Here is a 24,151-nt window from a genome sequence, read left to right on the forward strand (position 1 = left end):
AAGCATCAAAACTATGAATGTGGAGGTTTATGTACTTAACAAAAAAAGGTGAAATAACTAAAAAACATGTTTTATATTCTACTTTATTCAAAATAGCCCCCTTTGCTCTGATTACTGCTTTGCACACTCTTGGCATCATTCTCTCATTGAGCTTCTTAAAGAGGTGGCCACCTGAAATGAAAAGTTTTCCAACAGTCTTGAAGGAAGGAAGGAGTTCCCAGAGGTGTTTATTAGCACTTGTTGCTCCTTTGTCTTCTTCACTCTGTGCTCCAGCTCACCCCAAACCATCTGGATTGGGTTCAGGTCCGGTGACTGTGGAGGTTCAGCTCATTTTTTTTCTGTTAAGTACCTAAAACTCCACGTGTTCATTCATAGTTTTGATGCTTCAGTGAGAATCTACAATGTAAATAGTCATGAAAATAAAGAAAACGCATTGAAAAAGAGAAGGTGTGTCCAAACTTTTGGCCTGTAGTGTGTATATATCACAATATACACAGATTTGCAGTGACACTGGTGTGTTTAAAAACTTCAGCAGCACTGCAGCATCTGATCACACACTAACACTGATCACCACCAAACCAATCAGCATCACTGCAGTGCTGCGGTTAATGATCCAAATTCAAAATAATAATAATAATATTAGGGATAATTGGTATAAAGGGATAATAAATGGATAATTGGTGTAGAATTGATGTATGCAAGTATGTCATCTACAGAATGTTATCAAACATGTGCTTTAATTTATCCCTAACATTGCACTTTTCTGAAATAGTTGAATAATTTGAAAAAAAAAAAAATAATAATAATAATAATAAATAAAAATAAGAATCAGAAAAAAAAATGTTTGGTTACATTAAGCATTTAAACCCAAACGTGGATATTTTGTGTTCAGTAATTAATAAGTTTTGGAATTATTCCTATAGGAGATTTTTTTTGACCACTTTAAAAAAAAACTGCATGCAGGATGAGTAATAATAATAATACTAATAATTATTAATAATAAATAACTTTTTCACAGTGTTCACACATTCAGTATAATAGGTAGTCCACTATAATAAGATAAGATAATAAGATAATGTAAAAAAAAAAAAGGCTCGGCTGTGTTGTTGGTAAGCTGGTAAACTAGGGCAGACCCACAGACAGAAAGAAACACACACACACACACACACACTGGAGGGTCCTGTAGGAATGATTGTCCCGTCGTTCCGGCAGAGTTCCTGCTGTGTTTTGTGGTTGCGGGTCTCAGAGGCTCGGGGTGGAGCTGAAGGAGGGAATAGACTTGTGTATTTTCCGCTCTGCTGTCGCTCTTACAGCACGTCAGACGACTGATTTCACCAATTTAGCCGCTCTGCTGCTTCTCCTGGACGTTTCCAGCCGATGTGAAATTGCTCTGTGTAACAGTTTGATCCTTCAGACAGTTCAAACGCTGCAGAAAGCGAATCACAGCCGTGTCTTTCCTTTCAGCTTTTAGCCTCGTCTGTAAAGAAGCGTACAGTAGAACTGCGGTGGAGCTGTCTCACTCTCACGGCCTGTCAGAATATCAGTTCAGATCTGTGTATTTATATTGTGTAACTGGAAAAATACAGTTGTTGGGTTTTATCATCGTACGGAAGCTTTATAATGTTAATAACTCATTAATTACATACAAAAAAGAGTGTTTCCCAACAGCTTTGTGACACTAAGAATTGTGTTACCTTGCACTTTAAGATTAATCATCAATTCAAGTAAAAAAAGAATGTTTCCCCAAAGCTTTATTTAGCTAAGAAGTGTTATCTTGTATTTAAGATTCATATATATATTAAATGAGAAGAGGTGTGTCCAAACTTTTGACTGGTACTGTATACATTTACAGCTCTGAAAAAAAAAAAACACTTAAAATGATGAGATTCTTTCAATTTACCAAATTAAAAACCTCTGGAATATAATCAAGAGGAAGATGGATGATCACAAACCATCAAACCACCAAACTGAACTGCTTGAATTTTTGCACCAGGAGTAAAGCAGCATAAAGTTATCCAAAAGCAGTGTGTAAGACTGGTGGAGGAGAACATGATGCCAAGATGCATTATTAAAAAAATGTAATTAAAATCAACCAGGGTTATTCCACCAAATATTGATTTCTGAACTCTAAAACTTTATGAATATGAACTTGTTTTCTTTGCATTATTTGAGGTCTGAAAGCTCTTTCATTTTCTGTAAATAAATGCTCTAAATGAGAATATTTTTATTTGGAATTTGGGAGAAATGTTGTCTGTAGTTTATAGAATAAAACAACAATGTTCATTTTACTCAAACATAAACCTATAAATAGCACAATCAGAGAAACTGATTCAGAAACTGAAGTGCTCTTTTAATTATTTTTCCAGAGCTGTATATATATATATATATATATATGGTCATATGTGTGTTTAAGCATTCATTAAATATCACTTTGTGACGCTCTTTGGGAAACATTTTTGGGAACTGGTTCGTTCTTTTCTTTGATTGTGTATTTTTTTTTATACAGAATTTCACTGTTTTTTCTCCTTTTTCTCCAACAGAAGCATAAAGTGGATCTCTTCTATAAGCTGCGTCACGTGATGAACGAGCTGATCGATCTGAGACGGCAGATGCTATCTGGTCACCTGACCCAGGATCAGATCCGCGAGGTCAAACGTCACGTCACCGTACGGCTCGACTGGGGAAATGAGTGAGTTTACTGGATATAAAGAAGCTAAAAAACAGTGTAGATCCTCCTGTGTGTATGAATGTGTATCTGTGTATCTACACATGGACAAATCTAGCCAGAAGCTGCTGGTCACAATTATTACCACCCACTTCACATCCCTGTCCGATGTGGGTGATAATATTGGTCCGTTTTATCAAGAAATTTTGGCACAGTGTGAGGGAACAGTCTGTCTGTTGTAGTAATTATGTAGTAAACTAAAAATGGACAAAAATGGAGATAATTGTTTTTCATAGGACAGCGACGTTTTGCATCCTACCTACACTGTGCTACAACATGTCTAGCTTTTATAAACTGCTTTCTCTTGACAAGCAACAGCAATGTCACCCAACTTTTTTAGTGAAATGTCCTTTTAAACCCACGTTGATTGGGTTCCATATTCACCCTGCAGCCGCCCGTAAGCCTTCTTTCCTGCTGGAGTGCAGCAGTGTGGTGAATTACAGCTCAGATACTCAGATACAGTCCGGTCCAGCAGGACCAGCGCCGTCCAGAACGCAGACTGAAAGATAATAAATGAAGCCGAACGTCCGGAGCAATCGGCCGGCGAGTAAAGCTGACAGCCGACATTGTTTGCTGAAGATGTATGAGGTGATCACTCTGTTTTATTAAGAGTGGCTGAGGATTGCAGCTCATCGCCGGAGAGCAAGATGTGCTGCTCTTTAATTAACCATGTAGAACATATTGCTATGGCTAATTTGCTCAAAGGTCAGATACTTATTTAAGCATAATTCTGACACCCTGCACAGGGCGCGTCACGATGCTCTTTGCTATCTTACACCCCGTCAACAATTCTGTCTATTTTTATGCCTTGTGCATGTGTCATTAAAAATAGAATTAGGGTTTAGGAATAAATCTACACTGATGGGTGTGGTGATCTGAAAGTGATATACACAGGGGTTGCACAATGAAACTGAAACACCTGTCATCATTTTAGTGTGGGATTTTAGGTTTCATGTCTAAATTGGAGCAGCCTGGTGTTCAATCTTCATTAATTGCACATTGCACCAGTAAGAGCTGTAAGAGTGTGAAGGTTCAATTAGCAGGGTAAGAGCACAGTTCTGCTCTAAATATTGCAATGCACACAACATTATGGGAGACATACCAGAGTTCAAAAGAGTACAAATTGTTGGTGCACGTCTTGCTGGAGCATCTGTGACCAAGACAGCAAGTCTTTGTGATGCATCAAGAGCCACGGTATCCAGGGTAATGTCAGCATACCACCAAGAAGGACCAACCACATCCAACAGGATTAACTGTGGACGCTGTAAGAGGAAGCTGTCTGAAAGGGATGTTCGGGTGCTAACCCGGATTGTATCTGACAAACGTGTGAGTGAGGTTGAATACAGCTCAAGGCAAGCCAAAGGCATTCGAATTATGAGATTTATGGGTAGCGAGACATGATGGTGATGATAAAACCAGATTGATGGGACCTTCCCATTTTTAACATCGTTGTGTGGGCACTTGTTCAACATTCCCCGATCCACAGTGTCGAACGGGGGAATACATTATAAAGCTCTGGAAAAAAATAAGAGATCACCTAAAAATGATGAGTTTCTTTGATTTTACCAAATTGAAACCTTCTGGAATATAATCAAGAGGAAGATGGATGATCACAAACCATCAAACCACCAAACTGAACTGCTTGAATTTTTGCACCAGGAGTAAAGCAGCATAAAGTTATCCAAAAGCAGTGTGTAAGACTGGTGGAGGAGAACATGATGCCAAGATGCATGACAAAAACTATGATTAAAAACCACCAGGGTTATTCCACCAAATATTGATTTCTGAACTCTTAAAACGTTATGAATATGAACTTGTTTTCTTTGCATTATTTGAGATCTGAAAGTTCTGCATCTTCTCATCCCAAAATTAGAGAACTAAACTAATAATCCCCTGGTGTTTTTCCACTCTTTCCAGTTAAAAAAAAAAAACAACTTTTTAAAAGCTCATATTTTAAACAGCGAGTGCACAGATGGTTTCATTTCCATTTGCAGATGGTGAGAAAATGAAGCGTCTCTATTATTACCATTAAATACAGATTATTAACTCGACTCTGAAACAGCTGAGTAGCAGCATCTGAAGTGTGCGTGTGAAAGAGTTCTCACTTTATTCTGTAATCCCAGCCCTGTCTGATACAGTTTACATGGAAACGAGTCGGAATGAGTCTTTAAAATGCATTAATTTAACCGTTTAGGACAATTTAGGGTCAAATTTAATGCAGTCATTTTTGATACAGATGGAAAACAACACTTATAGGTTTATGTTTGAGTAAAATGAACATTGTTGTTTTATTCTATAAACTACAGACAACATTTCTCCCAAATTACAAATAAAAATATTCTCATTTAGAGCATTTATTTGTTTGCAGAATATGAGCAATGGCTGGAGCAGCATTAGCATTAGCCGTTAACTGCGCTAACTGCACTAGCACTTTAGCTGTTCAGAGCTGAGTGTTATCGTTCTGTAGCCTGCTACTAACTGCGACTAGCACTGCTGGAGCAGCATTAGCATTAGCTGCTAACCACGCTAGCTCTTTCATCATTCAGAGGGCAGTGTATTGGACTGTAGTCTTTGTGTTTACCGTGTTAAAACAAACTACATGGGCTGAACTGCTAGCTAATCTCTTTTATATTATATGTAGATGGATGATATGAAGGGTTTTCGTGACCTGCTGCGCATATCATTTGAGGGCTTCAGTTACTGTATCTCCTAGAAAAAGTTCTTCAACATATTTAAGGCAAGATACCCATTTGAGAGAGGCCATTAAATAAAAAAGAAAGTCATTTTTATAGGTGTATTTGCAGTGGATTTTGGGAAAACAGGTCGTGACCCTAAGAAAACTGGCTCACAAGACTCCAGCTGACACTGTGAGGCAAGCGTGAAGCACGTCAGAAATTCCTCCTTGCGTTCGACTGCTAATTCGCTGCTTGTTTTTGCAGTTAATTGGACACTTTGCTGCAACAAAGATGCATGATGAAGCTAAAATTTGGCTTAAAATCACGCTAAAATCGGGCGAAAATCGTCCAAGGTCCGCCTGGCTTTGGTCGCTTCAATTAAAAGCATCCACTTAATTCAATGCAATCCTTCTCTTTCTCTCAGAGAAAAGCTCAGTCGCTCAGTGTTTAAACTCTTACCGTTGTCTGTGGACGAGGGGCAGAGCGTGAGATAGGCCACTGCCTCTCCGGCTCTCAGTCGGCGGGTGACAGAGGTGGAGATGGATTACGGACGCTCTCCGCTCGTCCTAAATAGACCCGGACTAAATGAGTTTGCGGTGGAAATTAGGGAAATGCTGAAATCTGTCATTCACTGTCAGACTGCAGCGTTCTGACACTCTGTCCCAGATATAGAATCACGCAGCCGCCGGCTCTTCTGCTCACCGAGCAAATCGCTTCACTCGGGCTGTGGAGGACCGCCGTGCTGCCAGGTCTTTCACCCACCACACAAATATCCTCCTGTCACGCCGAGACGCCACAGCCAGCAGTTATTTGTGTTACTTGAGTTCCCCTTCGTTTTCTGAGTTTCTGCTTTTATCTCTGTGAAGCTTTACTCTTCCTGCTGGTCACGATGTTCTGCAGATGTTCTGTCTGTAGACACATTCGACACAAACGGTGTTAAATAACTATATTATTTATTAAAAGGTGCATTAGCTTTTGAGTTCCTGTTTCTCAGTTTCTCTTACAGTCGTTCAGACTTAATACAAACGCATGAACTGAGAGCATTGCACAAACCAAATTCATAAATAAGCTGCTGGAGCACCTTTACAGCGTGAATTAGCAGGTCAGTTTTCTTCTGCTGAGAAGCGCAGAAGCTCTGTGCCATTAAAATAGCAATCCGCCAATGTCAGAGCACACCTGACTCTGGTAAGTGACACGCTGATTGGTTTATTATTTCACATTACTCCCAAAATGAACTACACCTATGATTAATAAAGAGTATTATTACATGCCTTTGTAGGACTACTGAATTAAACAGTGAATAAACTAACAAAAACAGGAAAAACAAAGACTGGCGTCAAACACGCGGTAACAGAGAAGTAAAAAAAAAACAAAGAAAGACTGAGGAAACTAGTAAAATAAATGAAACGTGTAACCTGACTAACGCTAACAATTGCAATAACCGACAAAGGAAACAGAAAACACAGGGGTATAAATACACATGGAGGGAAACAGAAATTGGAGACACCTGGGGAACAGGTAACTAGGGGGCGGAGCTACAGATTAAAGTCATGTGCTGCAACACGAGGGGAAATAAACAGACAGAACAGACCAGGAAAGACAGAGAACAGGACAAGAACGTGATAAAGTGCCTATTTTGTGATTTTTATTCAGTATTTTAACAGTTGCAGATTTACTTCATTGTTTTTAAATAATAATAATACGATAATGCTGATGTGTTAAGGGGTTAAAGCGTTTGATCGAAGCTGGATCGAGGTCATTTCTCTGAAGGATGATGAAGAGGACAGTAATGCAGACCTGCTGTCCTCTGGGACAGTGAGAGTCAACATGCTGGACGTGTGTCTGCGTCCATACAGCTCTATACAGACGCCTCGTCCTTCAGGAGCTTCAGCTCCACACCGTCAGCAGAACCCGAGCGAGCCAGCAGATAATTCACTAAATGTGATGAAATGGGAGGAAGTCCGGGGCTTTTACCACCTGAAAGTTAAACAGAGTCCTGAAGGACAGAAGTGGAAGATCTTCAGGAGCTTCTCAAAATTATAACCTGCTATTTAATTACTACTGTTCCTTAAAAAAAAACTAAAAAACTGCTTTTTTATTTACTTTCAATAGAAAAGATTTGATAACTTTTTTTTTACAAGTCATGTATTTATAATGAATTACATAATACCTCATAATGCTTATTGCAGGCTTGTCTAATACCTGATAATATCTGGAAACTTTTAATAATTTTACCCATTTTATCCAACGAGCCAGGTTATTGATTAGCGTCATGTAGTGGTATTGAATGGTATTACGCTTTCTTTTTCATTTAGACTCATTTAGTGTTTTTATGTGCCATTTAGTGATTTACAGTGGTATTTAGAGTCGTTTAGTGTTTTAGTGGTGTTTAGTGATATTTATTGATTTATAGCATATTTAGTGGTGTTTAGTTTGTATTTAGAGTCTTTAAAGTTTTTAGTGGCATTTAGTGATTTTTAATGGTATTTAGTGGTGTTTAGAGTCTTTTAGTGTTTTAGTGGTGTTTAGTGGCATTTGGTGATTTATAGTGGTATTTAGTGGTGTTTTGTGGTATTTAGAGTCTTGAATGTTTTTAGTGGTATTTATTGATTCACAGTGGTGTTTAGTGGTGTTTTGTGGTATTTAGAGTCTTTAATGTTTTAGTGGTATTTATTGATTCACAGTGGTGTTTAGTGGTGTTTAGTGATTTATGACATTTAGTAGTGTTTAGAGTATTTAGTGTTTTAGTGGTATATAGTGATTTTTAGTGGTAATTAGTGATTTATGGGATTTAGTGGTATTTAGTGGTGTTTAGAGTATTTAGTGTTTTTAGTTGCATTTAGTGGTATTTAGTGTCTTTTGGTGTTTTAGTGGCATTCAGTGATTTGTAGTGGTATTTAGTGGTGTTTAGTGGGTTTTAACAGGTTAATCTTGTTTAACAGGTCATTTAGCGTTTTGTTTGGTGGGTTTTAGTCTTTTATTGGCTTGTAGTGATATAGTGATATACATACAGTATATATATATATATCCTGCTAAATACCTGCTAAAATCCACTAGCAGTGTTTAGTGACAGTAGCCATACAGTGTTTACATTGGTAAACACTGCTAAAACCAGTCAAAAACACCAAAAGCAATGAATTTTTATTTAGTGATTTATAGACATATTTAGCATGTTTTAGTGGTTTTACTGGTTTGAGTGGGTTTTAGTGTGTTAATCTTTATTTAGCAGATTATTAGCTATATTTAGCAGTGGATTTTAGTGGGTTATAATGCATATTTTCAGTTCTTTAAATGACTTTTAGTTATATAGTGATATATCCCATTATATCCCATATAGAGATATAACACAGTAGCCACTGATTGATTGTTATTAGCTGTTTTATCTTTGCATATGTTAATATATGCAATATTAAGAGGCCTCATTTGCATACAGGCGTAATATGATGTGATGTAATGTATTGATGTAGTTAGCAGTAGCTTGAAGAGCTAAATTAAAGGCACTCGTCTTTCTCATCAGTCTGATCTGTAATTGCATGTAGTTCATCAGCCTTCGCTTAGAGAACCTGTTCTAATGGCTCAATAAATGAATGAATGTTTGTTTTTAGTTTGCATTGATTATCACATCCTGTTTCTGTGATGATTGGAGTAATCTGAAAGCTTAATAATAGAGAATAAACTTAAGAAACACTTCATATGAATATTAATGTGATCTACAGAGCTTGAAGAACTCTTAAGTAATGCGTTTTCATTTACAAGAACTACAAGAACCATCTGTCTGATTCCTCCTACAGACACTTAGGGCTGGACCTGGTCCCCAGGAAAGACTTTGAGATGGTGGACGCCGACCAGATCAGCGTCTCAGACCTCTACAAAATGGTAAGTTCTGCAGATGCTTTAACACACATGCTTACAGTGTGTGTAAACTGCGATCGCCATTAGCACTTGTCATGCTAACAGATTAGCATGAGCGTTGCGTGTTGCGTTGATTCAGAAACTGAAGTGATCTCTTAATTTTACTTGAGCTGTATATTTATATATACTACTGAAGTGCTGTTGTTTCAGTACTTCAACACACTGGTGTTTAATGCAGCTCTGCTTCAGCTCTACAGCCCACTACTCCTCTCCCACTGCACCATGTGATGCTGAGTATCTAAATATACTCCTTTTCTTACTGCACGGCCTCCCAGTCACCAGCGCTGGAGGCTGAACACCGACACCACGCTCTGTGGCAAACATCTTCTAAACATAGCGAGCAGGAGGATTAAGAGCACGGATTTATAGAGTGTGTAAATCACAAGCGTCCTAATAAAGTCTTTATATGCAGATTTAATAGAATGCCGAACGTTTGTGTGTTCACAAATGAGCCAATTTATTATTTCAAATACGTATTATTTATGCGGCGAAGCATATGTGTTTATTAATATATTAATAGCTTATATTGCCCTGGGTTACCGAAACACTCAGGGTTCCTTAGTGTAGCGCTGTCGGCTAGTTCTAGCGATTAGCTGCTAATGCTAATGCTGCTGCACCCAGCCTTAGTGGAAATATGGAAATCTAAACTTACTGTAAATAAACAGAAGCGCTTTACTCACCCAAATAAACTCAAATAAATGTTTTTTAGAAGAGACATCTGTGTAAATTAACTTCCAGCACTTGTTTGATTTATAGTTTCAGAATTACAGTTTTGTTTACTTAGCTTAGCTTTACTTGAATTAGTTACCCAGGCGGGGAAATTTGCTAAATTAGCAGGAAAACATGGCGACTCCCCTGTTCCTTACTAGTTTTGCATAATTCGCCTTATGTATGAAAATAGACCAGAAAATAGATGTTCATTGATAGTGCACCTTATAGTGCGAGAAATATGGTAATATGCGTATACAGTGTACATATAACGAATAATCTAAAAAATTATCCACAAAATTATCCACTTTTTTTGCTTGTAATGTGTGCAGCATGTGGTTTTGCATTGTACTGTTGAACAATGTATGCACATCCCAAACACATTTTTTGTTTATTACTGCAACAAAATGTAGTAAAATGTGTATAAAATTTACATATAATGAATATTCAGAAAATTATCCACCAAATTATTCACTTTTTTTGTAATGTGTGCAGCATGTGGTTTTGCATTTTCCTGCTGAACAATGCTGGGATGTTCCAAACACATATATATATATATATATATATATATATATATATATATCTGTTTATGATTTTATATATATATATATATATATATATATAAAATAACCGAACACATCACAGAGTACTGGTTTAATCTGTGTCTCAGAATACCTGATGCAGAAATAACACTATCAAGAGAGGAGAGCAGCCAAAGCGCTGCCATGCCAGGATGATCATTACGGTGATGGTGGAGGTTGGCATGGAGCGGGCACTGCCCTTCCTGGCCTTGGCACCACAGTCTGGAGCCCTGCAGGACCTGTTGTCTGGCACGGGTTTCTGAGGGGAGATGGCAGCAAGCCTGTTTTCTCAGCTCCTCCTCCTCCTACACTGCTCTTTCACTGCCATTATCCCCCGTCAGTTGGGAGGGGGGATACAGTATATGGACAAAAGTAATGGGACACCTGCTTGTCCAATGATTCTTATTAAATTAAAGGTATTAAAAATAAATTATCCTGGATTATGGTGGAATATGTAATTGTATTTTACAGACCATAGAGTGCACCGGATTATAAGGGCACTATCAATAAACATCTATTTTCTGTTATATTTTCATAAATAAGATTACAAGATTATAAAGCACATTTTAAGCAACAATAATAAGGAAGAAGGGGGGGCTAAGTAAACAAAACTGTAATTCTTAAAAAAAAAAAACATTGGAAAAAAAACATGGATGTTAATCTACACAAATTTATCTCCTGAAAACTGTTTATTTGGGTGAGTAAAGTGCTTCCGTTTACTTACAGCAAGCTTAGATTTCCGCGGTTAGCAGCAGTTAGCAGCGCTTAGCGCTAATAAATGTCACTGTCAGCGCTACACTGAGGAACCCTGAGTGTTAAACAGGTAAAACACGGCACTATCAGCTAGCATTTTGTCCCATGTAGTTTGTTTCTACAGTCTAAAACACGCAGACTACAGTCTGATACTCGTCTCTGAACGGCGAAAGAGCTAGTGCTACGGTTAGCGGCTAATGCTAACACTGCTCCAGCCTTAGTGCTGGAGAAACTTTACTGAAACTCCTGTATAAACGCTGTACTTCAGCAGAGTGGCTTTACTGCTCCTTAATACCTTTATACCTTAAATGAATGCTTATAATGTTCCTTAAACTGATTCAGAAACGGAAGTCGTCTCTTATTTGTTTTCAGAGCTGTATTTAGGCCAGTGTTTAGCTTACGAAACCCTGAAGCTGAAAAACCTCAGGATGAAATAGATGTAAGGGAGTCAGCGGCGCTGCACCTCTCCGAGAGAACGCACTGCTCCAGTTCTTTCAGGAAGAAGACGTTTAGGATTGTTTGATTTAAAGAGTTTGTGGGAGGCCGAGGAGCTTCTTTCCAGCACCTGAAAATAAAAAAAAAACAGAGAGAGAAGAACTGAAAAGGCTTTACTCTCTCCTGCAGTACAGAAACACAGATATAAAACCTGCTGGAGGCTTGAGTTCAGCCTTCAGTTTGTGCAGAACAGAAGATCTTCCCTGCTGAAGCTTAACGGTACTCTTATAAAAGGGATGCTGGTGTTTTGTGACCAAAGACACCAAATGATTTAGTGATCTGAGTGATACTATGTCCCATTCTTCCTACAAACACCTACTAACCCTTAACCCTCCTGTTATCTTCATTTATCAGGAACAGCAATGATGTTCCTGGGTCAGTTTGACCCGGTGCATGTTTGATTATCTAAAAAATAAAAGTCTAAAACCCTAAAAATCCTGACAATCAGTGTAAATATTTAATTATTAACTTCATTATAATTATTCTATCAATATTTAGTGTAATAGTGTTCCTTACCTCTAACAGGAAATGCTACAATTTGGATCATTCACTCGTTTTACATACAAAATACATGTTCCAACTTATATAAAACAGTAGTTTTAAATATCACATTAAAACATAACATTGTAATTTTAAAGTTGTTTTAGTTGTAGTTTTTTGCAGGAGGGTGGTTGCCAATATGTGAGTTGAATCATTTTCATATTTCATATTATAGTTTAGTTTAGTTTATTTTGTTTTTTTCAAAACATATACACACATAAAAAACAGATAATAAAGAAAAGAGAAAAAAAATCACTTCCTGTATCTTGCATTTAAACAATCAATAAAAACGACAAGGTATAGGCTTATTTATATATTTATTTATTTATATATTTTATATATATATATATATATATATATATATATATATATACACATGTTTATTATAAAATGTAGCGACACAAGACAAAAAACTAACAAACAAAACAAAACAAAAAAAACACAAAAATTATCATTTGAAAGTTTACAATATATAGACAGCCCTGTTTTTAAACATTACTTTAAATGTATAGGGCGAACTGCATATCTTTCATATTTCATATTATATGTTGATTACAGTAATTAAGGCAAGCAGAAGAAGTTTCATACTGAAAAAAAGACTTTTAACTTTTTTTATTTAATTATTTATTTAAATCTTAAATGGGTCAATTTGTTAAATTGTGCAATCTTGTACTTGTTTTGTTCCCTGATGGAGAAATGGAAGGACCTCTTCCTGTTTTAGCGAACTATAGCGCACCAGTCAATTGTGGATCGGTGTGTGTCTTTGCTATCATAACGACGGGAAAAGTAAAGAACCCCTTTTGTGGCTTGAATGAATGAATAAAGACGCTTTACAATTTACATTTTTTATGTACAACCATCCACACTCCGATGACTTTAAGGAGAAATGTAGGTCCATTAATCCCAAAAGAAGAATTTTAAGAACTTTAAAAGCATCCTCAAGTCGCAACACCAAGCTGCAAAAACCATCAAAAACTATATAGTGTTGGAACTGGCACTCATCAGGAGATCAGCTCCCCTAAAGCTGCTGTGACTCGTTCCTCTCCTGAACATTAGGACTGCAGTAAAGTTGGTATGCTGGCTTGTATGTAGGCCATGCTGAGGAACTTCTCTCTGCTGGATTAATGAGTCCCTGAAGGCAGGCGTTTAGCCTCCCTAATGATAAACGCTGAGAACAGAAGGGAGATGTTTGTTTGGAAAGTTTTTTATGGTAAATGAGGTTTCGTTAAGCAGCTGAAGCCTCAGCGCTTTTACAGCGTTTACCTCGCGCCGCTCGCCGAGACCTCGTCAGAAACCTCCCCGCAGATTAATCCGCGTCACGGTTTCACACGCAGAGCGTGATCAGATACGGCTGGAGGCCTGTGGGCTGGGGGTAATCTGTGGTGGTATCTCCGGTACCCACCGGTGAGCTCTCAGACGGGGGTAATTTATGCTGAACGCAGGAGAAAAAAGCACCAGAGAGAGGAACATGTGCTGAGTAGCAGCACTTCATAATTCACCCAGGCCCTACAGCGAGGAACTGTGTGTGTGTGTGTGTGTGTGTGTGTGTGCTAATTTTGTGCTTTACAACTCAGCATTGAGTGTGTGTTTATGCACACAGCTCTGTAAAAAATAAATGGAGATCTCTTCAGTTTCTGAATCAGTTTCTCTGATTTTGCTATTTATAGGTTTATGTTTGAGTAAAATGAATATTGTTGTTTTATTCTATAAACTACAGACAACATTTCTCCCAAATTACAAATAAAAATATTCTCATTTAGAGCATTTATTTGAGTTCAGAAATTAATATTTGGTGGAATAACCCTGGTGGTTTTTAATTACAGTTTTTTTTTTCATGCATCTTGGCATCATGTTCTCCTCCACCAGTCTTACACACTGCTTTTGGATAACTTTATGCTGCTTTACTCATGGTGCAAAAATTCAAGCAGTTCAGTTTGGTGGTTTGATGGTTTGTGATCATCCATCTTCCTCTTGATTATATTCCAGAGTGGTCTCTTATTTTTTCAGAGTTGTATATGTGTGTGTGTATCCTTGCACATGAATATTAATGTATGGTTGATGTGTGTGTGTGTGTGTGTGTGTGTGTGATACATGGTGAAAGGAGATGCAGACTGCAGTACTGTCAGTGATGCGTGTGTGAACATGAGTGCATGCGCATGTATGTGTGGTCATGTGTGTTTAATATATAAATGCAGGCCTGAATGCATGTGTGTGTGTGTGTGTGTGTGTGTGTGTGTGTGTGTGTGTGAATATTTCCGCTCTGCTTGATCTGTTATTAATCTGCTCCCATTCCACATTTACATTTATTCAGACATTATTCAGATGTTATAAGAATAACAGTCCTCACTTACACCTAAACATATCTTTAAATATATCTGAAAAGCATGATTTTTTATTAATGTATTTAATGTTTATTCAAGAAAACATTTGTTAAAAAAACATTCATTTTCTGGAAGTGGTGTAGCAAGAAAATATCTGGCAGTAGAGGAAACAAAAAAATGAAAAACATACTTCAAAATCATGAAATATAACAGACTGCTCTGACAGACAGAAATTGTCTTTAAAATTGGTAAAATTACTACAGAATCTTTACAGTAATTTTCTTTTTTCCACATTTTATTTTACATTTATTTCCTTACACATTTTGGACAGTGATATACAAGTTTGTAATATAACTGAAAATGTTGCTACTTTCTTTTGAAAAAACAAAGAATACGTTTTTGTTTAGTTTAGATTAAAACCGGTGTCTAAAATCTGTTTTTGTTTTCAGATTTTTTAATCACATCACTGTTCAGTAAACGAGCCATTGTAAAATTACTTTCTTAGAGAAAATTACATGGAAATACTGTTTAATGTATAGAGAAAAGCATGTATTTATATTTATGCTTGTAATATGTATTTATTTATGTTTATAATATATAATAGTTTTGGGATTTTTTTAATATTAAAGATATTTTTTTACAGGTATTCCACTTGCAGCAGCAGATTAGGTTCACTTGCTGTGGGTGGTCGCTTTATGTGTGTGTGTGTGTGTGTGTGTGTGTGTGTTTTTCTTTTTTTTTTTCTCAGTGTGTCAGTGTGTTTTTAGTCAGAGTGGTCCGGTGTTATTGCCTCAGGCGGCCCCCACTCACCTCCTGAGACTCACCTGACCGTGCAGTGTTCTTCACCTGCTCGACTTTAACCTGTTCAGACACATATATCACTTAGGATTCTTCTGAGACGTGTCGACTCAAATACTTTTCTTCCTTTCTCTCCCTCTATCCTCCCTCTATCCCCCCCTCCCCTCTACCCTTACAGCACCTGTCCAGCAGACACAGCGTCCAGCAAAGCACAACCCAGGTAAAAAAAAAACTACACACTAAAAAACACTTTATTCACACTGTATTCTCTCTATGCACCCTTCACCATGCTTCACAGTGCTTTACTCTGCTAGCTCTGAGCCCTGCGTATAGGTCAGCGCTGTCTCTAGGCTGAAATCTGACACACTCTCATTCAACAATAGAAGGGTCAGGACAAGCATGGCCAATTGTGCTCGCTCTGACTCCAACCGCTGAGGCCAGGCCGCATAATTCGAATCGAGGATTTAAACCTGTGTTCTTTAGATCCTAGAGAGTGGCATACTGGTTTAGACTGATTGACCATTCAGAGCCCTATTTTTCCTTTGCAGCCACCTGTGATCTCACAAATCAAGACATAATGTGATTAAAATATCACATAAAAACATATAAACCTGAACATTATTAGCCAGTAGATAGAGCTAGAAAAACCTGCTTGCTTGTTTCTGCACAGAGTGAGAAATCTCAGAGTACTCCGGTTAAGAGTACAGTATGCATGCACTGAGAAATCATATACTGATTATAAATCTGAATTAAAATCCAGCTTTTTCTGTCTCTTTATCTAACTTCACCATGCTTCACAGTGCTTTACTCTACTAGCTCTGAGCCCTGCGTATAGGTCAGCGCTGTCTCTGGGCTGAAATCTGACACACTCTGTTTAGGAACCTGGATGAAACACCTTGTTAGCGCTGCGTTCGAGAAGCTCGGTGTGATTTTTGCACTTGTCTCAGATTTGTAAGTTCAGCTGAAGGTCGTCGGCACTGCCGGCGCTGAGCTGCTGATGTTTATGCATATATTCATATTCATGAATTGTTAAATGTCTATGAAGAACAGGCTGATTCTGTACTGTGCTCACGGTGTGTATAAACAGAGAATAGAGCTGTGATTCTGTACAGTCTGTTGTAAATCAGTGGGTGCGTTGGGTGCGTTTACATGCAGTTTATAATCTGATTACTGCAGAATAACGTCACAGTTTATCACTAATGCGTTTTCACGCTTTTTTTTACGTGAGCTCGTGTAATCAGATAATTCCTGGTTCACACTACACTACACTACCATGTTTTTCATGCATTTTCATGATTTTTTATGCTGTTTGCACTACATGACTGTTAATCACAAGTCTTTCACACTATGATTGTTGAGTCTCACACAGTCACAAATTACTAGAGCTTAGATCGGGCCCTAACAATCCAGCCCGACCCATAAACTGTCTTTTTTCGAGCCCGAGCTCGATTAAAACAAGACATTTTTTAGTAAGAAGATCGTTAAAACTGAACTTTTAAAAAATATTTTCAGGCTATTTAAACGAATGAAGTCTGTTCAAAATGATGTTAACTAACATTGCAACACTGAAGAAGCATAGACCAGTTATTTAAGAAAAATGTTTATTAAGAACCAACCGATCTCCTCGTCTCCTCGGACAAGCATGGCCAATTTTGCTCTCTCTGACTCCGACCGCTGATGCCAAGCCGCATAATTCGAATCGAGGATTTAAACCTGTGTTCTTTTTTTTTCCTTTTTTCCTTTGCAACCAGCCTGTAATCTTACAAAATAAGACGTAATGTGATTAAAATATCACGTAAAAAAAATAAACCTGAACATTATTAGCCAGTAGATAGAGCTAGAAAAACCTGCTTGCTTGTTTCTGCAAAAAAGGTCTGTTTTCGCTTATGCACAGACTGAGAAATCTCAGAGTACTCCGGTTAAGAGTACAGTATGCATGCACTGAGAAATCTTATACTGATTATAAATCTGAATTAAAATCCAGCTTTCTCTGTCTCTTTATCTAACTTTCCTAATCAGGATAGTAATTTTTGACCTTACTGAGAATATTCTGTTTACATGCTTTTAACTTGGATAATCAGATACAGTAACTGCAGTAATCTGATTATAAAGGTTTGGGTTTTTTCAGTACACATTAACACACACACACTGTAAAAAAAAATGATGCTAATAAACACGATTCTCTTGTTTTCTGCTGGACGTCTGGAAGGGGGACAGCATGCGGCAGCGTCACGGCGAGGCCTGCCGGATACCTGTACCTCACCATCTATTCGTCAATCTCAAGAGCTTCACCTACAACACCATCGGAGAAGACACGGACATCTTCTTTTCCCTTTACGACCTCAGAGAGGGCAAACATATCAGGTGAGGAGCGTTTCAGCATTCTCACGGCTCAGTTATGCCTGTTCACAGGGGGCTTTTATGTGTGTACAGGAACCTTCACACATCAATCAACCAATTAATCAATCAATCGATCAATCAATCAACCTTTATTTTAACACCCTGAGTACATTGAGGTGACTCTCATTTACAGTGCAGCAGCAGCAGCCGAGCATTTACAGTACATAAAGGATTGAAAACATTAGATAGGAAATCCAAAATGTGAAGAAAAAGAAACATTATAATAAATAAATATAAAAAATACACATTTTAAATAAATATATAAATATAAAAAAAATAACATAAAAAATAATTTATTATTATTATTTAGAATAAAGAAAAAATAAGAAATAATAATATTAATAGTAAAAGTAAATAATAAAATAAATGATGGTTGATAAAGATTATGATAAAATTAATAGTAATTATCTAAAATCACAAAGAGAGAGAGAGGATAAACTCAGTTAAAACAGTCAGTTAAAACAGGCTTTCCTAATTTTTATATTTTTAGGAGTGATGAAAAATGTTCTGCACCTATATCACTCATGGCCCAATACAGTGAGTATTAGGACACTAACCAGATACCCCTCTCAAAAGTATATCACTTAGTCCAGTACAGTGAGTATGAGAACATTAACTAGATTCCACTAGTTCCACCTACTCTAAATGTACATTAATGTAATGGGGTGTTTTTTTTATTTTGCATCGTAAGATATTTTATATAATTTCTAGTCCTTTGCTGATTTCTGTGTCGTTTGTGAAGCATTCCATTGGATTTGGGAGTTGGCTATTGGTTGTTGGAGGTGAAAACACTGTTTTGTACTCAACCCTCTACCCCTCACAATTCCCAAGCCCACTTATCCAACCTTTAGGCCTGAAAAATCATCTAATCTGCTTGTATTAAGAGGAAACAGGACTCTGGGCAGGTTGTCCCTGTGCAGCTTTTTGAAGGGAATTGCTTGAGCCACGAGTTCTGGTTCTCAGAAGTGTCTGAGCAGAGGGATGAAGGATAAGGAGGCTGCAGATTTATGTATGAAATGCTGTTTGATGGTGCTGGAGCATTCCTCACTCGGCTGTGTTGTTATCCACTATTTTTAATCACAGCTTGTTGTTTTGTTTGTGTTCTGTTGGCTGAGGTGGGTGACGGGTTACTCTGACTTTCTTTGTTCAGCAGTTTCTATGTTTTTCTGATGGTTTTGCAGTATGTACAGTATAGCGCTTGTTTTAAGAGTCTGTTTGAGTTGAGTTGACACTGCTACATGACATGGTATAGCAATAAGCCGCAAGATATTATATGTTACAAGGATTTTACCAGAGTGAGGATTTGGAGATGGAAAGACGTATATCGTCGCTATCCAATAATAATAAAAAAAAAAGTATCTCCATTTTTGTCGATTTGTCAACTGTATTTACACTGAGCCAAAATTTCTTGATGAATGGACAAATAGAAATACTTCAAAATTACCTGAAAAAAACTTTTTTGCATGTAGAGTGTGGCTCAAACTTACATGCAAAAATGCATGTCTTGTGACATGGGTTATCGAACACTAACCAGATACCCCTCTTGAGAGTCAATCACTCAGCCCAGTACAGTGAGGATCAGGACACTAACTGGATTCCCCTTCCAAAAGTATATCACTCAGCCCAATACATTGAAGATCAGAACATTACCCAGATTCCCTCTCAACAGCGCATCACTCAGCCCATTACAGTGAGTATCAGAACACTAACCAGATACTCCTCTCAAGAGTGCATCACTCAGTCCAGTACAGTGAGTATAAGAACACAAACTAGATACCACTATCAAGATTCCATCACTCAGCCCATTACAGTGAGTATCAGAGCACTAACCGGATACTCCTCTCAAGAGTTTATTACTCAGCTCAATACAGAGAGTATCAGAGCACTAGCCACATACCCTTCTCAAGAGTCCATCACTCAGCCCAATACAGAGAGTATCAGAACACTAAGCAGATTTCCCTCTCGAGAGTACATCTCGTAGCCCAATGCAGAGAGTATCAGAACATTAACCGGACACTCCTCTCGAGAGTCCATCACTCAGCCCAATACAGAGAATATCAGGACACTAACTGCATACACCTCTCAAGAGTTCATTACTCAACCCAATACAATGAATATCAGGACACTAATCGGATACTCCTCTCAAGAGTACATCACTCAGCCCAATACAGTGAGTATCAGAACATTAACCGGACACTCCTCTAGAGAGTACATCACTCAGCCCAATACAGAGAGTAACAGTACTAACTAACTCTATACCCATCTTAAGAGTGCGTCACTCAGCCCAGTTCAACGGATATCAGGACACTAACTGGATACCCCTCTTTAGAATCAGCAGTATGTGGACTTACTAATGTAAAAATAGCACACAGAAGTGTGTGTTAATAAAATATGGACCATCTACTTGAAGTTTATAGTAAAGTACATACAGTTTATATTTCTTGTAGAATTCCAGAGAAAAGCGTTTAACATTTTATTGCACTCGTCAATATATATGTTTTTTCTCAGTACCTGCTGTAGTGTAGAACATCAGTGTGTGAAGGCTGTGAAGATATCTCCACTCCAGCAGACACTTCTACAGATTCTCTTATTGAACAGGATCAGGATCTGCTCAGAGACAGCAGGACCCGCTGTAGGTCCTCAGTCTGAGATGGCGTGTCGTGGTCAGAAGTTGGCCGGCGTCGTGGGGAAATGTGTTGTCACTGAGCGTCCTCGTCCCTCGAGGCTCGGCAGAAACAAGAGACGGAAATGAGCTCCAACCGGAGAGGCCATCATTATTTTCCGGCACGCTGTCAGAGCTCCGAGGAGCCTCACAGGAAAAGCCCATCAGCGAGCCTTGGGCCACATCTACACTCCCTCTCTTCTCCATCCAGTGTGTGTTTAGCGTTGCTCCAGTTACCTCTCTTTCTACTAGGATTATCCTAAAAGAGGAAAGCTGACATTTATGTTCTCCGGCAACACAGTTAAAGATGGAAGCCTTGGAGAACTTCTGCTGCTGTAGGTTTTAGAGAAGCTGCTTTATTTAAAGTGGAACTTTTAAAGAAAAATGTAAAAGAAACGCCTTATAAGAAGAAATTTTTTTTTTTGCAAATTAAAAATGAAATATAACCTGAAATATAATCAAGAGAAAGATGGAAGATCACAAGGGTAACACTTTCTATGAATGTCTTCTTTATAAGACTCTATAAACAAACTCATAATGCATTATAATGCATCAATAAAGCATTATAAACATGGTTATAAATATTTATAAAAATGAAGAACGGGTTATAGCCATTGATATATGATTATAATGCATAATTGGCTGTGTTAATAAGATGTTATATGTCAATAAGAATCAAGAACCTCAACAATGCTGCCTTAAAACATAAAAAAAAACTAAAAGTTAAAAAACGAAAAGCTTATATTAATGCATGATGTATTATAATGTGTGGTTGTACACTTAAAGTAAAGTGACAGATGTCCATCATGGGAAAATACAGTATTAATAGTGACAGATATATGATTATTTAACCCAGATGTGTAACCTATTACAAGCACTGCATATAATGCATTACAATCACAATTCATAATACATAATAAACGTGGCTATAACATGTTATAGCATTTTTATAAAGACTTATAACTATGCTTATAATGCCCTATGAATGCATTATAATATGTTATGAGTATGTTCATAAAGTGTAATCGACATGACATTTCTAGAAAGTGTTACCATCACAAGCCACCAAACCAAACTGAACTGCTTGAATTTTTGCACCAGGAGTAAAGCAGCATAAAGTTATCCAAAAGCAGTGTGTAAGACTGGTGGAGGAGAACATGATGCCAAGATGCATTAAAAAAACGTAATTATTGATTTCTGAACTCTTAAAACTTTATGTTTATGAACTTGTTTTCTTTGCTCTAAATGAGAATATTTTTATTAGGAATTTGGGAGAAATCTTGTCTGTAGTTTATAGAATAAAACAACAATGTTCATTTTACTCAAACATAAACCTATAAATAGCAAAATCAGAGAAACTAACTAAATTAATAATTCAGAAACTGAAGTGATATGAGTGTATATGAGCATCACTGGGTACCGGCAAACCTGGAGGAAAGTGCCGGATCCCCAGCTCTAATGCATCAGCTAACAGACCCCTGTGCAGACCGACATTATAGCCACAATAGTAGTGATGAGGGAGGAGAGCGCCACCTACTGTACCCACCCAGAGAGAAACAGCATGGCCAGTTGTACTCTCTCAGACTCTGGTTGCTGATGCCAAACAGTGTAAACTGGGATTCTGGGAACTGACCATTCTCTGAGCATAGTAGCAGCACCTTAATGCACTGGACTACTCAGAGCCCTGAATTTTGCTTTTTTTGTTTCATGTTTATCATTTATAAAACACTCTTTTAAGCTAGTTTTAGAGTTGTGTCCGTAGTTTTATGAGGCTGAAATGGTTCTATTTGTGCCTGAAGCTCCATCTACAAGACATCTGACCCCGAGTATCTCTGATTTTTTGTGTTTTTTAGCATTTTATAAATATATACTGCAGTGTAACCTTACGTAAGAACCACCAACAGGGTCCAATATTAGCCAAAAGATTTTTCACAGCACCCCAGCTTCTCTCTCTCTTTCTCTCTCTCTCTCTCTTTCTGTCCACCCACTCATCACAGGTTTGACAGCCCAGTAATGGGCCAGCAGCCTCCCACTCCAAAGATGTCCACTCTCCCCGTCCCTCAGCGTGGGCTCCAGGGGTCAGCCCAAACCTGCCCTGCACCTCCTCGTAATGAAGCAGAGACAGATTGCAGGTTTATTAGTGAAAAGCCTGAGGGTGCGCTGTAGTGCACAGCGTGAACAGCCTGAACTTCTGCATCAGATCCGTCCTTTTCTTCACAGATGTGGAGGCAGGCAGTGTTTAGTTGTTTAGTTCGCTGTGTTTTTCCTCACTCTCACAGATAAATAGACGTATTATCTTGTCATAAAAGATCTTGTAGATGAGCTTGGCGTGTTTGTCTGAACCTGGAGGACAGAATTGCCTAAATATATTTGATAAACTCCAATCCTCTTTGGATTTCATGTTCAGGGTTTTCATAGCCACTTATTTCCACGTATCAATGGTAAAGTGTTACTTTTGTTATTAAAGTAAACTGTTGTTATTTATTACATTACGTTTACATTGCGTTGCATTTTTATATCATACTATAACAATCTGTATTGAATCGAACACTTATACATACATTCAAACAATTACATCAGCAGGACAATTTTAGTTGTAAATGTACCACAGCAGTGCTGTTCTAATCATACATTTACACCAGGAGTGCTATTCCAATCATACATTTACTTCAGGAGTGCTATTCTAATCGTACATTCATACATTTCTCTCAACAGGGCAATTTTAGTTGTAAATGTACCACAGCAGTGCTGTTCTAATCATACATTTACATCAGGAGTGCTATTCCAATCATACATTTACTTCAGGAGTGCTATTCTAATCGTACATTCATACATTTCTCTCAACAGGGCAATTTTAGTTGTAAATGTACCACAGCAGTGCTGTTCTAATCATACATTTACTTCAGGAGTCCTATTCTAATCATACATTTACTACATGAGTGCTATTCTAATCAAACATTTACTACAGGAGGGCTATTCTTATCATACATTTACTACAGGAGTGCTATTCTTATCATACATTTACTTCAGGAGTGCTATTCTAATCACACATTTACTTCAGGAGTGCTATTCTTATCATACATTTACTTCAGGAGTGCTATTCTTATCATACATTTACTACAGGAGGGCTATTCTAATCATGAAAAGGCTCAGAGCTGCTGAATTCATTACAGTGGGACTTTAACTTAGGTTTACATAATATATTGTACATAATTTTGTTCATTTTTAAGTTCATTAATTATCTGTCAAGCACTAATATTGACCTTTATTATAGTTTTTTACATCTTTGTCAGGCAACAGACGAGTTCAGAATTGGATTAATAGAAATTAGTTGGATAAATTAAAAGTTAGGGTCAGATTCGCGAATTTGTTAGCTTTTTCTGTTTCTCTCTTTTTTAAACAAACACACACACACACTATGAAGTGCCGGTGATGCTGCAGTAGCTGCGGTATCTGCTGGGGTTCCTCTGGTTCCTCTGGCTGAAGGTAGTGTTAGTAGTTTTGGAAGTGTTGGAAGTGATCAGGCCGGTGGGGAGCTGTCCGTTCAGCACCACGTCTCGTCTCCTCACCAGCAGGACATC

At 37.7% G+C, this 24,151-nt stretch overlaps 1 protein-coding gene across 9 annotated transcripts in view; it reads left to right on the forward strand.

Annotated features, from left to right (window-relative positions):
* The window catches only part of dock3 (dedicator of cytokinesis 3), a 204,581-nt gene that overhangs the window by 111,505 nt on the left and 68,925 nt on the right, over positions 1-24,151 (forward strand). For all 9 annotated transcript variants that reach the window (XM_049471870.1, XM_022682201.2, XM_022682202.2 and 6 more), the window contains 4 exons: positions 2,541-2,689; positions 9,192-9,276; positions 15,687-15,728; positions 17,718-17,872. In XM_049471870.1, the coding sequence (XP_049327827.1) occupies positions 2,541-2,689; positions 9,192-9,276; positions 15,687-15,728; positions 17,718-17,872 (431 nt within the window). The remainder of the gene's footprint in view (positions 1-2,540; positions 2,690-9,191; positions 9,277-15,686; positions 15,729-17,717; positions 17,873-24,151) is intronic.

Source organism: Astyanax mexicanus, chromosome 24 (assembly GCF_023375975.1).
Source record: "Astyanax mexicanus isolate ESR-SI-001 chromosome 24, AstMex3_surface, whole genome shotgun sequence".
NCBI classification, from domain to species: domain Eukaryota; kingdom Metazoa; phylum Chordata; class Actinopteri; order Characiformes; family Acestrorhamphidae; genus Astyanax; species Astyanax mexicanus.